The 16,298-nt window shown below is 32.9% G+C and overlaps 1 protein-coding gene across 1 annotated transcript; it reads right to left on the minus strand.

Moving 5' to 3' along the window:
- Nucleotides 1-5,083: 5,083 nt before the first annotated feature.
- On the minus strand, nt 5,084-7,143 carry LOC143616784 (prohibitin-1, mitochondrial-like). The gene is made up of 5 exons (XM_077089519.1): nt 6,973-7,143; nt 6,741-6,857; nt 6,506-6,676; nt 5,504-5,716; nt 5,084-5,412 (listed from the first exon to the last, which is right to left on the minus strand). The coding sequence occupies exons 1-5, from the start codon at nt 7,129-7,131 to the stop codon at nt 5,227-5,229; spliced, it is 846 nt and encodes a 281-aa protein (XP_076945634.1). The 5' UTR covers nt 7,132-7,143; the 3' UTR covers nt 5,084-5,226.
- Between the last annotated feature and the right edge of the window lie 9,155 nt (nt 7,144-16,298).

The following is a 16,298-nucleotide window of genomic DNA, read 5'->3' on the forward strand; positions in this document are numbered from 1 at the left end:
TTTTTAAATTGGAGTTCTAAAATTCTATTAAAAGGGTAGAAAAGGAATTTACACATCGAAATATACTTGGAATGTTGAGTATCTCATCTTCAATTCCAATTTAGAGAATGATCAGAACATCAAATCAATTTAGAGAACTATATGATTTCAAATCAGAGTCAGAGAACGATCAGCACGCATCCTATTTCTTGAATGTTCGGAGCTTAAAATTCAAGAGAGGACGATTGGAGCTTAAAATCTGATTCAGAGAACAATCGAGCCTTCAAACTGGAGTTGTTAAGGTTTGTTCATTCAATCTGTTGAACTTAGGTTACAAATTTTATTTGAAGTTAATCATGTAATTTGCAATTACTGGAACTACCAGATTCAAGGCATACCTAGCCCTAGTTCTCTAATTAGTTATCCTAACATCAATTTGATATCGTACACATGCTTAATTTGTATCCTAATCGATGTTTATTGAATGTTGTTTGATTATGGGATTGAATTGAACAAATTTAACCTTTTTTCATTGTCGTAAATACATGCACACCAGATGCTCGACCAAATGTCTGTATGAGTTTAAAAAAAATCTTGATTTAATTTTGGGTGTCTTTGTTTTTCGGTTTTTATCTGTCCAGGCCTCAGAACCAACTTGAACCTATGAGTGCGTATATACGGGACCTGAACACCAACCTTATGCAACATTTCGGTTTCATTTTGGTTAAATTTCGGTCAGCATTACTTCTGCTAACACCTAAATAGGAAATATAACAACGAGAACTAAATGCTTAAAAATGATTTTAGGTTAAATTTGAGATGTTCATAGTTAAATTTGGTTGTTTAGTTTTATGTGAAATTTCATTTCCTGTCCACATTTTGACCATCTTTGAAAATTTTGATGTATAATAATATTGTATATATATGTATGGGCATACACTGATTACACATATATGTATAATAACATATATATGTATATTTTAAAGAAATGCATGCACTAATCACACGTATATGCTTAATTCAATACATCTCAGAAAACCTAAGAACATAGATGAAAATACACTAATTATTCATGTTTGTATCATTACCACTTAAGTATGTATGTGGAAGGTATTTATGTATATGTTTAACGTACATATATGTATAATAATATTACATTTTGTAGATATATGCATATTTTTAATGCTACACATGCAATGATATACATCTGTTAAATTCATACTACTTATTCATATATGTAGCATTACAACTTAAAACATGTATGTACAATGTATTTACATAGATTATACATATATGTACAATAATATTATACACACACACATATATATATATATATATAAACATTACTTAATTGTACACATATATGTAATCATTGTTTAATTGTACATATATGTATAATCACTTTGTTAACTGTGTAACATTAATGCTAGCAGTATAGATTTCTTTTGTGTTAAATTGTAACTTGAGAGGAAATGGATGGAATATATTTGATAATTTGGCTTCGCATTAGTGATACATTTATTTTTTTATTTCCATGCTACTCTTTATTTTATGTGTATGAAATTCACACACATTGGGTATCTTTGTCAGCTTGCATTTTGCGTGTACACTGTTTAGACATCACAACATATAGAAGGTTCGTGTGAAGTACATTCATCGAAGATGGCGTAGAGATGTTCTTCCAACTAGCGTTCATGGTATGGCTAACATGTATTGTATAGAACAAAGGCTGTGGAAAAAATAAATAGAGCAAGGAGAAGAGAAGTGTATGTTTTGATTAGAAGTATTATTTTCTGGTTTTAAATGATATTAAACATATATGTATAATATATGCATTATACGTATATGTATACTTTTACAGATTATGCATACATTTAATTTATTATTTTTTTCAAATTAAATGGATTATTTGTTTTAATTATTCTTTGTTAGATCATACTGCTACTTTTGTGTGTATGGGATACATATGCATTGGTAAAAAAAACGTAACACATACAGTACGATAGATTAGATGTATTTTGTGTTAGTTATTGAACATACAAACCCACTACGAATTATACATATACGTATATTTAGTAAACTATACATATATGTGTATTTAGCTAACTGTACATTTGGTAACAGTTTAATATCAACATGATGCATATAAGTGTACAAAGAAGATTAATAAGAAACATTCACAATCAACATTTATTGGTAAATCATTCCATTGGGATAATAAAAAGTTAAAACGCAAAGATAAACAGTTCCTTAGTAATATAAGTCTAGAACTCAAAGTCTCATTTTCTTAAACAACTATTTCTTCTACTCTCTTGAAACTCATATGCTTCCTTAAAAACTCTACTACGATAGATGTTTGATTTAGATAACCATAGGGCAGCCGCATATATCTTCCTGAGTTCATGCACTGAGTCCCGTAAATACTTTCGTATGCAGGCAACCTGCAAATTTCATATAAAACCCAGATATTATACATACATTTAACTTAACACATTAACTCCAAGTGTTCATAAGTAATACAAAACAACTACATACATGTATGTATAGAGACGAAGAGATGAGCATACAGTGACTATACATATATGTATCACCCCACTTAAAACATGTAACCACAAGGCTTTTACGCTAATTATACATATATGTATAATCATAATTAAAAGACTATGTATAAAGATGAAGAGATGAGCATACAGTGACTATACATATATGTACCACCCCGCTTAAAACATGTAACCACAAGGCTTTTACGCTAATTATACATATATGTATAATCATAATTAAAAGACTATGTATAAAGATGAAGAGATGAGCATACAGTGACTATACATATATGTACCACCCCGCTTAAAACATGTAACCACAAGGTTTTTACGCTAATTATACATATATGTATAATCATATTATACATATATGTATAATCATAATTAAAAGGCTATGTATAGAGACGAAGAGATGAGCATACAGTGACTATACATATATGTACCACCCCGCTTAAAACATGTAACCACAAGGTTTTTACGCTAATTATACATATATGTATAATCATAATTAAAAGGCTATGTATAGAGACGAAGAGATGAGCATACAGTGGCTATACATATATGTACCACCCCACTTAAAACATGTAACCGCAAGGTTTTTACGTTAATTATACATATATGTATAATCATATTATACATATATGTATAATCATAATTATGTATACAAACTTAAGGAAACAATTATGAATTAGATGCTCATGTTTGCACCGAAAGAATAGAATGAGTAGAAGATTTAGGCAAAGCTTCCTTAACTCATACCATTATGTGTCACAAAGATGATTGTTGGAATTATAATCGAATAAACAATGATAAAATGAAGAACATGTATGCCTATGATTTGTATTGTTGCTATATGAACATAACTAACAAATTGATTTTGAAATGAAAAGAATTGAAAACTCAAATCCCATCACTCTCTTTTATATCTCATTTAATTGTGTTTCTATTAATGGTGTTTAGAGACGGTTCTTGCAAAAAGTTAGCATCGCGTACACAATTCACTGAACTAACTATTATTCAAGTTTAAAAACCTATTTGTTCAATATTTTTTCAAATAAGTATATTGTCTAAAATCTTACTCAAACTTTATGCAATCTGAGAGTCATAATTAACCCTAAATTAGCAACGAAAACAATGATTGAAAACGAGACTAACTAGCCAACAAAACCCTAAAAACTTATGTAATCATCAAAATCAAAATCAACAGTTAATAACCATAACATCTTAACTTCACAAAATCAATGACTGAAGACGAGACTAACCTGCAACGAAACCCTAACTGAAAAGTGCGAAGGAGAAGATAGCCCTAACTCAACGGCGATGGTGCGACGGGAGACTGGTGGTGTGACGGTAAACGTGGTGGATATGCGACGGTTCGTTCGTATCACCTAACTCGAAGGTGTGATGGAGACTGGTGGCTGTTTTGTTCATTCGTTTTGTATATAGGGTTAGATGGAATTGGAATTGAATCTTCGATATGAACCAAAATAGTGGTTTGCAGGTTTGTTAAATGGAATTGAGTCTTTCAAAATTGCCCCTTCCAGTTTTTCATATTTACAAAAATGCCACCGCTTTTTTAAAACTCCTTAACTTTAAACATGTGAACCAAAATGGTTCTCATAGTTCTCAATTTTCAAATGGTTCTCTTAAGATCCTTACCCTATATATATATATATATATATATATAATTTTAATAATTTTTATTGAGTTTGTAGGTGTTTGGTGTCGTGGATGAAAGTGAAGGTTTTTAAGAAAAGTAGTGTGACGCTAATGTAACGGTTTGTGGAGGTCCAACGTTGCTGATGCTTTTAAAAAAACACAAAAAACATAAGGGCACAAGATGGAAAGAGAAAGACTATCCAATAAATTATTTTCACGGCATGCCAGTGTTCGTAGAAGGGGGGAAATTTTAACAAAAGAGTCTCGGTCACTGGACTAAAGGAAGGCACCAAAGCATTTCTCATTCTTATGGGTGGAGAATAGCGGGAATGGTCGGTCTAGAATTAGAGGAATGATGGTGCACATTTTCGTTTCGAGTGTTATTTGTATTTAGGTGTGTACAATATTTTTTGTAAACAATGTATGGTTTCCTGGGTTCGATGTGCAATCTAACCTTTAAGCTAACCAAAGCTTTGATCAGTCATTTGGAATCGTTTTAGCCGGTTTCTACCCTAACCAAAATCAATTGTTTGATATGTTTGGAATCGTTTTAGATGACTTCTCCCAGTGAAATGTTGCCAAAAACCCTTCTCTACAGTATGCTAACGGAGTCAGACCCAAAAACAAGCTTCTTGTTCCTCGGTTTCTCTCTAGGAAGTATCATGACAAAGAATGAATTATTAGGCTTCCATCTTTGTGTTTTAAAGGTAATTACGCCTTACATTGTATAATTCCATATTTAATCATTCACAAGTAACACTAAAATCTCACATTGTATAATGTATGAAGTAAACAAGTATGAACTTTTCGTAATAACGTTCTGTAAAATATTCTAAAGTTCATACCTATTTGATTCATAGGTTATACAATATTCACACGTGAAACATAACCGCGCTCACAAGAATATATCGCATATTCATGTCCACATTCATAGATTATTGTTAAATGCATTCGACGTTTGATAAACCAACCAATTACTATCCTACATCACACACCCTAACCAACGAGTTTTACAAAACGACAAAAAGAATGTGGTCTAGCCTTACTATTACTTCTTTTCCAAGCTCATTTCTTGAAGGTTAAGCAAGAGATTATCAGCATTCAGGAGGACTTTGTTTGATGATTTAGAGATTGTTGCTGCAATTTCTCTAGCTGCTTCGATTTTCCTCAGTGTTACAAATGCTGGATTGTTGGCAATTGCTTGACCTATCAGTTGTGCACTTTTAGCCTCTCCCTGTTATTAAAAATTTTTAAGTAAACTGTTAAGCGTTATCTCATTAATTGGTAAATTAAAAAAAAAAAAAAAACTGTTAAGTGTTACTTACCTGTGCTCTGATGATAGCACTGCGCTTGTCTTGCTCGGCTTTTTCAACAACAAACTTGGCCCGCTCGGCCTCCTGTGCAGCAACTTGTTTGGCTTCAATTGCAGCAGTAAATTCCCGCCCGAAGGTAAGACTGGTGATCGACACGTCATCCAGTGCAATGTTGAAATTGGCCGCCCTTTGTGTCAGTATTTTCAGTATCTCCCTACTAACACCCTAAACAACACCTTTTTTATATAAATGCATTCACTTGCAAAAAATTATCTTCGTTGCAGTCCAAAGAATGTGGCCGCAATAATAAGTTGTGTGCAAAAGAAAAAAGAAAACCAAACAGTAACTGTAGGACCGTAACCGTGAAAAACCAAACCGAACTGTGAATTTGGTTTTCGGATCCACAAATCTTGCTTAGCCGGATAAGCAAACCAAAACTAATGAAGAGACTGAAATACGACCTATTTAATCAGTTCGATTAGACACATTTCTAATTTAGATCGGTTTGGTTTTCAATTAGAACCAAAAAGCATTCAAAACCGAATAGAATTAACCGATATGGCGATATCCAAATCATTTCTAATTTGGATCGGTTTCGTTCAATTAAAAGAGCTCAGGTGCAAGCTCCACTTGTTTAGAGTTAAATCTCTAAAGCTTCAGCTCGGCTGGTGAAAGGTTTTTCACGCTCGGGCTCAGCTCGTTTATTATTTATTATTTATTTTATTAATATATTTTTTATAGAATATAATAAATATGATTAATTATCTTTATCATAACTTTATAAAAAAAATATTACTATAATTTATAAATTAAATACATTAATTTAAGTTTATATAGATAATAGGCTCGTTTATTTAAATTTATATAAATAATAGCGAGCCTGGCTCAATGCGAGTTTTTAACAAGCCGATACCGAGTAGCTCGCAAGAGGCTTGGCTCGTTTACACCACCTACGGGGTATATACAGGGTGAAAAAGATAGAAAAGGGGGGGGGGGGGGAGGTATGTGGCATACCTCTCGCTGAGTAATAAGCTGGCTAGCATTATATTGTGCAACAACAGCTTTCAGTGTTTCATGAATAATTGAAGGCAGAACTCTGTCGTTGTAATCCACACCGAGAGTTCGGTAAACAGCAGGCAGCTCATCAGCAACCGGACGAGTAAGCACACGAAGACCTATTTTCACCTGATTCATGCATTTCAATTAGTAATATTCAAAATAATGTATATTTTGATAAAGTGATAAATACCATTTGTAGATCACGGCTACCAGAAGTGCTTTCGACAAGATGGGGCCGTGCACGAACGTCATAGATGATTGGCCTTTCAAACCAAGGGATCATGAAGTGTGTACCTTCAGGGTAAACCTATTTATTTATCAAATATGTAATCATTTAGTACCATAACAATTATTAGTAGGTAAACATTGTCGCATTTATAATATAATTTTATAAAAAAGAGAGGAATATATAAATGCAGCACCTTATCTTTGATGCCGTTTATACGGTTGAAGACAATTGCACGATGGCCTCCCTCTACATTGTACAAACTGTTACCAGCAGCATACAGTCCAAGACCAACAACAGCCCCAAACTTTATCAAGGCAGAAGCTCCACGCCCAGGCACCTTCAGATTGTTCATCTTTCACTGCCCATTAATATTATGATTATGATAGTCAGTACAGCAAGGCTTAAACCCTTTCACCGCTTAATCAAACAACAGTGATTACAGTGAAAGATAAGAAAATATGGAGCGAAAGAAGAAAGAAAAGAGATTGTACCTTTATCAGATCAAGATCAGAGTCACCGGCGTTGTTTCAAATGATGGATCGGTCGGTCGCAGGATGGGTATTAATTATTTAACGGCGGTCGAGGGTTTTGGGTTTGGGTTTTGGTTTTGGAGGCAAGTAAAGTGCCCTTCAAGAAATCTCTCAAACCCTACTTAATTAACTATTATTAACATTTACTATCTACGGTTTTTCTTTTTCAATACTAATAGTAAGCTAAAGTATTTCAAATTTATAATTCTTTTACTTTTCATTAACGAGCGTTCGTTTTTTTCCATTAAGTCTGATTATGTGACTTGCAGACGACGCTAGCATGACCTTTTTACATTTTAAGACTATGCTTTGTTGTTGAATTCATCCAATAATATTACGTCATACAGTGCTAATTGAATACTGACTAGCCACTTATTGAAGCCACCACTTAAGCCGCTTGAGTCTGTTGTGATTCAGGTGAACGGTGGATTCAGCGAATTTTATGAGTTTGTCTTTTCTTTTTTTTTTTCGAAAAATGAAATAACAATATAAAATAAAAAATAAATTTTCTAATAAAAGAAAATAATGTATAAATAATTTTTTTTATTTATCAAACCATCTCAAACAAAATTGGGCCAAGTAATACAAACTAACTTGATAAATTAGATCAAAAATTGGGCCAGGAATTGTGTATAAAAATAAAGCCCATGCAGTAAAACAAATTAGGTCCCACTTGTTGCCTTCTTCTTCATCGATGGCCTGTTGCAGCAATACATCTTCTTCCAAACAAGCCAACACTCAAAAGGGCAAGATTCAATGGCTCCTTCACAAATCACAAGACCAAATCTCTCTTTACCAAGTCGCAAGTGGGGTCGTGCCATTCGCTCGGGCCACCACCTTGCGGTGTGCACTATTGACGTGGCTCACGCCACCCTTCTCGCGGCTCCCATCACGAATCACAACATGTAGTCTAATTACAAGAAATAAAAAATTCAAAAGGGATTAAAGATAGAGAATTAGGATTAGTTCTGAAACTATTTTAGTTTTATCCATATATACATATATATGATACAAAGAATTAGATAATGTTAGATTTTTTAGATCATATATTTTATCTAAAAATCTAATAAACCGATATTTATAAACACCAAAGAATAGCTGGTCCTTCAAAGTGCCTTGTTACTGGCATGAGAATCAAAAGGGTAATGCAATTTTAACACACTATGATAGAGTTTGTGTGATACATAGGTGGTTAAAAAAATAAAACGAAAAAGTTAAATTTAATTAAATGCATAATACCATACCTTATGGATTAATAAGATATAAATAATGATAAACAAAATTTTACAATTCATAAATATCTAAAAAGGGGTAGCGGCGCAGCTTGTTGCCCGCTTGCCTTCTGTTTCGATGTATTCTATTAGATGAATTGACCCACTTGACTTTGTATTTAGAAATATACTCTCTTCATTTTAGATCTAAAAACATCTTTAAACACAACATTGGATAGTGACCCGTGTGATTATGAGAAATATTAAGATCATTATATTTAAATACATTCAAAGGTTAACTTATAACATGCTAATATAATATTTAACGAAGTTGCATATATATATTCACTCATCTAGAATATTTCTATAACTTATTATTGAGATTTCAAATATAATATAATTGATTGGCTTGATAAAATAGGAAACTGTTCACATGACATCTACGTGATATTTTATGTGAAGACCCTAGAATGATGATATGTGAAAAAATAATCTTGCTTTACTAATATAGTTAGATTAGATTAGATTAGATTAGATTAAATATTGAATGTTACATTTAACTAGAGCTGTGCATGGTTAAAGGATTTAATAAATCGTTTGGTTCCTGTTAAATCAGTTTGGATTAATCGTTCGGTTCAGTTACGGCTTGATTTCGTTAAGCAGAAGATAAGATGTTTGATCTGTCTAGGTTTTATATGATGTGTAATGTCCTAGAGAACATGTTTGATCTATAAAGATAAGAGGAGTTAACATTAACTTCTAGGTTTAAAGTTCAAACAAGTAACCATAGTTATGGAGTATGTTGACTAACAGTGTTGACTTTTAATTTTTAACTAAAGCTTAACTTCATGGTTACTCTTTTCAGGTTATGTAAAGGTGCGACTTATTGGACCAGATCTTAGAGCATTCTCATTCAACCTCTCATTTTTTGTGAGAATGTTTTTATAATTTAGAGAGTGATTTAGGGTGTTGTGAGTGAAGAGTTTTTATATTTTAGAAAAAGTAGTGATTTTTCTGTATAATTGAAAAGCTACTGTTCACCCCCTATAATTTTTTAATATATTTTGAAAGTGGTTGTAAGTGAAGGAAAAAGAAAAGGTAATGATAAAAGGTATAAAAAGTATTATTTAATTAAAATAGAGAGAGAAAATATAATAAGTTTTAGTGTAATTTTGGATTTAGGGATAAAGAGTGAAATGAAAATGCTCCTAGGAAGTAAAACATAACTCCACATGCATTCACACACGTTGACTTTTTTGGTCAAACCTGTTAGTTTGTTGATGCAAAGTTCAATTGTTACATTGTTTTTTAATGTAACAATGAAATTGTTTTTTAGCACAAAGAATGAAATTGCCACTATTTGCCCAGTATAAGAGTATTCTCATTCAGTTTTCTATCCCTATATCCATATATATCATATAATTACACTAAAAAATAATATATTTCTCTCTCCTGTTTAATTAAATAATATTTTTTTCTACTCTTTTCATTACAGTTTTATCTCTCTATCTTATAATTTACAAAACAATCACTACCTTTTCCCCAAATTTACAAAAAATCACTACCTTTTCTCTCTTCACCCTATAATTTACACTCACAACCACTCATAACCCCACCCTTTAATTTACAAACCCTCCTCACATAATTTTAAGGGATGGCTTGGGAATGCTCTAAGTTCTACAAATGAAACAAGCTAAATAGTAAGATTTTTAAATGGTGATATAGAAGCCAAAAAAAGAAAAAAAAATGGTGCAGCATCCTGAAAAGATTTATTATGAATTTATGAATCTTGATTTTAGATGTGCTCTCCTTAACAGCATATTCACCATTGGTTTGGTGGATGATGTGCTAAAAGTAGTTTAATAATTATTAACTAAATTAACTAAAAATAAACACTAAGTAATACTCTAGACTCTCTAAAACTCGACTAAACTACTAACCGGCAAGTGAACCGATCGACTCTAATAAGCTAAGTAAGTCCGGATATCGAACTCACGAGACTCTCTAAATTACGTTTATTAACTAATTAGACTCGACTACAAACACTACTTATTAATTTATATTTGTTTTGGGGGTTTTTATTTAAAATACTAATTTAATATTATATTTACAAAATAATTAAGAAAACAAGTAATTTAAACGAAAGCAAAAGTTTGTTAATTAAAATAAGATGATGATAAGAAAACTACCTAGGCTAGAATCCCCTAAATTTCAGTAATGAATTAACCTGGGAAAATATTTAGTTATGGACTGGGATCGTAAAATAGACACTTAAAAGAAAACCCGAACAAGACCACTGACCCTTCTCAAGAAGACACCTATGGGTTTCTAACAAGTTTTAACGCACACCAGTATTAAAAATCAAGTTCCCTTACGGTCACCTAATTAATTATGATTTAGTTCCTTTATACGAAATCCTACCTTACAGCGCGAAAATCAAAGGCAATTTACTATATTTAATTGATTTGGTAAACAATAATAAATAATCAACCCTGGACGGACTCCTTACGAAGAACTAAATCTAGCAAGATTAAATACTAAAGACTTATCAATAACCTAGCACTTTACATATTTTAGGTTAGCAGCACGCTTAAGTTTATTTAACAATATTATTCCTATGATCTTATCATGAAATTAACCATAAAATAATCAAGAACACAAAGTAATTGATCTAATAGCAACCTATCATATGGCAAACAATAATCAAGGAAAGCTATGAAATAAAACTCATCAAACAATCCTAAGCATCCATATGCATCAATTTAATATAAGTAAATCTTTATTAAATCATAAAAACCATAACGTAAATAAATCCCGAGTCAAATCAAAACATCAAAGTAAGTTCATCATAAGCCTAAGTAGTTCATGCAATTTAGCCTAACATCTCAAGTTTAAACAAAACAAGCAAATAAGAATTCATGGTGGATAATAAAGAAAATGAAAGAAAACAGAAGATAAAACCCGTGTTTTTCGTCTTCAACTAATACGCGCACCACCGGATGATTCTTCAACTCCAAAGTCGCCAAAAGTAGCAATCCTAAGCTCGGGAACTCTCCAAATTCGGCTGGCAACTTCTGGTCTGATTAAGGGTTAGATTAGGGGTGTTTATATAGTGATTAAAGCCCAAACCCGGAATATTCTAGAAATTAGCTTGCTTGCGTCACGATACCAAAATACCCCCACTTGGCTGGGCAGCGTGGGCAATTTGGCCGCGCTACGCTACCAAAGTCCCTTATTTGGCCGCGCAGCGTGGCCAAATTAACTTGGTCGCGGTCCGGGTCACTCCTGATCTGGTCCGATTTGTTTCCTGATGGTCCGGTTCTCCGGTTTAGCTCGTTTTCGCTCATGTTTCTCCCTCTCTTCACCACAATTGAAACCCAGAACTTATAATACAAAACCATGTTAGTAGTATACAAATCTTGCAAGAAACCGAACAAAAGTAATAAAATAATAAATAAAATATACACGGGATTTATATATATTAAACGTTATATCAGTGGACAAAACGAACTCCAATACATAGCCAAAATTTGTTTCTCCATGCTAAAGCTGCACTATTTCCCGTCTCAACAACACATCTGTGAAGTTGTCAACATTGTTTATAACCATAATTTAGAGGAAGTCAATAAGAAACTTATAAGTGTAACTTGTTTTTTCCTTTCCGTTTTTATTTTAGCCAGGTACCGTTTAACTGTAATCAATTATCTTATTCATAAATACTTTCTTCATGACTTCTTCATGTTCGCTTACGCTAAGTAACCATATCATCATTACCGTAATCAGGGGGCATTATGGTCATTATCCTGTTTATATAAAATTTTAAGCAAAATAACTTCACTTAAAAACTTATAAACAACAAAAACCAATCTTTACAGACGTAGTACTGCCCAAGACTACCAAAAGCATCTGAGTGTAAAATGACCTTCCAATTTCAAAATAAAAGAAGATACATTTTGTTCCGTTAATATGCTAAATTTTTAAAAAACATCAAAGGTGTTCAATAAACAACAAAAGATAGATAGCATTGCAAGACTTTATGGACTAAATTTTTAAAAACATGTATTTTGTTAACTAAAAAAGAAAACTAGCGCATTACTGACACTCGAACTTATACCGACCCGAACAGAAATAACAATTTTTTTGTCGACATTATTAAAGTGGTAAAAAAAACATTTATTTTGTCAACGATTTGTATAATCCATCATAATTTTGTAAGAATTATGTGAGAATTCCAATTTTTAATGAACTCTCGGGCCTCAATTACCGCTACATCTTCAAGCTCCTTATACAAAACTTCATCTGAGTGCATGCTCTATCAGTGTTATCAAAGTACCTGTTTGAATTAGCAACATATTTGTAGCCCTGCGGACTTGGCTGGTTCATCGGTGCACCAAACGCGACAAGATGAACGAATCAAGAAAAGCTGTTAGTTAGACATTTCAAGACCTTCTTTATATCCATTCTTGTAACAACAAATCTTTAGAAAATTATTGTATCCTAACTAGTTTTTTACCCGGCGCGTTGCGCCGGACAAGTTAGTAAAACTCGAATGGTGGGGTAAAACCCAAGTGTTGTCGACCCCAAGCATTGAATCGGTAAGTCGACCGAATTAGGCAGGTTAGTAAAACTCGGATGGTAGTAAAACCCAAGTGTTGTCGACCCCAAGCATTGAGCCGGTAAGTCGACGCGAATTCAGTCGGTTTCGGTGATGCGTGTTATTGTATTGTAATTAAAACCAAATATAAAACAAAAAAGTATAAGAGTTGAGGTACGATCATTGTCGATCCCGAAATTTAAACAAAAAATAATTGACGTTCGCTCGGTTTTCGTTACGATGACTGAACTTGCGTCGGGCAGGTTAGTAAAACTCGGGCAGTGGTAAAACCCAAGTGTTGTCGGCCCCAAGCATTGAGCTAGTAAATCGACACGAATTCAGTCGGTTTCGGTGACATGTGCTATTGTACCGGAATTAAACCAAATATAAAACAAAAAAGTTAAAAGTTGAGGTGGACTAATAGGGTAACGTTAGTCGATAAAACACGAGCGTTGGTAAAAGCCGATCTTTGTGATCCTGAAATTGAAACAAAAAAAAACACAAAAAAATTGACGTTCTCTCGGTTTTCGTTACGTTCTTTACGATTATTGAACTAAAAAAACAAAAACAAACTTTGCGGACCAGTTAGGTGCCGCCAAATGGCCCGGTAAGACACTTGCGACACCAAACTTTCTATTTGTTATATATAATAATTCAAAGGTACTTAGAATAACAATTCATACAGATTTATGAATTATGTAACTAAATTAACAGAATTTATCATTATTTTATCTTTAATATACAAACAAAATGGATTGCAAGAGAATCATAGTAATAGACAATTAGGTGTAACAAATCAAATCACTTCTAAGATGGCAAAATCTAAATTATGATTATGGCATTTTAGACTTTAATATCAGGTGGTTATGCTTGTTCGGTTATATGAAGTTTGTGTCCGATTATATTCATCTGTGTCCAATGTTCGAGCTTAGAATATTAAAGATCGAACACAAACACGTTTATTTTCTTACGAACTAATATGAACAAAAAATCTGTTCAATTAAGTGTTCGTGTTCATTCATTTGTTCGGTTAAAGCTACACGAACGAGCATGAACAAATAAACCTTGTTCATGTTCGTTTGCAAATACAAGCCTTTCCTTTACAGCTTTCTTCTACTTCTTTTTTCTTCTTTTTTTTTTTGGAAAATTGGATTTTAATAATCCCAACTTTCTGTTATTGCCCGATAATAATCCCAACTTTCTGTTACTGGCCGATAATAATCCCAACTTAGTTTATTCCCACCAGTGGTCCCAAATTTAAAAAAGTTGGCTCTCAATGGTCCTCCGTTAAAAAAACTTAACGGCATTGAGTTTTTTCCGAATTTCAAACTGATTTTTAGGGCTTTTGATCGGAAGATGGATACGAGTCGATTAACGTAAAACTTAGCTCAAAATGATGTTTCAAGAGTTGGGATTAACGTAAATTTGGGACCACTAGTGGGAATAAACTAAGTTGAGATTATTATCAGCCAAAAACAAAAAGTTAGGATTGTTAAAATCCAATTTGCCTTGTTTATTTGTTTTTTGGATTTTACACATTTGGCTCATAATCTTTTAGTGAGGAGTCTTGTATAGCCATAACCAACAAAAGAAGGATTACCAGTTTAGGGCCCTCATCATATTGCTACAGGCGTCGGTCCATCCATGCTATTATGAACATGTAGATTCCCCTAAAATATCAGCATATATTGGTATATTGGTTTTTAATGATCCCAACTATTGTCTTTTGGTCACTGGTGGTCCCAACTAATGAATTGGCTACTAATGGTCCCAACTTTTAACGTATTTGTTTCTAACGGTCTGCGACTAACAGAATCCTAACGTCGTTAATTTCAGATCATCGGAAAAACGGTTTTGACCGGAAAACTCAACATTTTCGTCCCAAACATCTTGGTAACTTCGTATCGGACCTTTAGGAACCTTATTCTACTAAAATCCCCAATTATTGAGGTCGCTGGAAACCTTAGAACCATCGTCGGAATCTGTTGATGGTGCTCAAGTGGTGGTAGTTGGTTAGCGGTGAGTCAATTGGCGGTGGTTACGGTTTTCAGGTGGTGTTTTCCGGCAACAAATTTGAATTTTTCGGCCAAAAACGTTTTCCCGACAACCTGAAACTAACTGCGTTAGGATTTTGTTAGTCGTGGACCATTAGGAACAAATACTTTTAAAAGTTGGGACCATCAGTAGCCAATTCATTAGTTAGGATCATCAGTAACCAAAAGGTAATAATTGGGACCATTAAAAACCAATATACCTCATATATTCAAATAACTTGAGGAAAATAGCATTAACAACAACCTAAATAAAACTTTAACCTAAAAGCATTTTCTTCCCACCCCCTATATCCAAACAAAAAATTACATTAAAACTCACTTTATTTTCTCTCTCCATTTCAATTAAATAATACTTTTTATAACTTTTATTATTACATTTTCTCTTTCCTTCACCCACAATGTAACATTTGTTACTTTTCAAACCCGAAAACCCGACCCGTTTTAAATTTTTGGTTTTGTTTATTAATATATATATATATGTATGTATGTATGTATCAAGTTTCGTTGCGTGTATTTTATGTGTCATTCGTCAATTTCATTTGTATTTGTATTTGTATGTGTATTCGTTAAACCGACACGTTTTCATCGTTTCATTTTATTTGTGCTGACGTTCATCGTTAAGATAATATTTACAAGGATTTAAGTTATTGTTCGTTCGCTTTATTTTCATTTTGATCGATTATCGAAACCTCGAGTTTAGAGTTTTATTAAATCTAATGGACTTGCGAACTATTCGGGTATAATATGATAATACAAAGACTTTATAACTAACTTTTATTACATGTCCAACTTTTCTCAAAGTTAGGTTTAATTTGTAATTATATATTAATTAAGTTTATTATAATATAACTTGAAAGAATTCTGAAACTTGAAGGACTAATAGTGTAAATTGGATTAAATATAACATATTAATAAAGAAAGGATCCTACAGCCACGTTTTTCTGACGAGAAAACCGGCGATCGGAATTCCGGCGTCGGCGAGGCCATAAAACACCCTCTAAACTCGCTTTTTGACCAATTAGTTAGCTGTAACTTGTTTAGACTTAGATATCAAACCTTAAATAACAGTTTAATTGTGTCAAAATGTCTGATGTTCACGTCGTAATCACCGTCGTAATGGCCAGAAAAAT

Source organism: Bidens hawaiensis, unplaced genomic scaffold, assembly GCF_021521415.1.
Source record: "Bidens hawaiensis isolate Kalapana, Puna unplaced genomic scaffold, B.hawaiensis_p1.1 tig00002307_1, whole genome shotgun sequence".
In the NCBI taxonomy this organism is placed as follows: Eukaryota; Viridiplantae; Streptophyta; class Magnoliopsida; order Asterales; family Asteraceae; genus Bidens; species Bidens hawaiensis.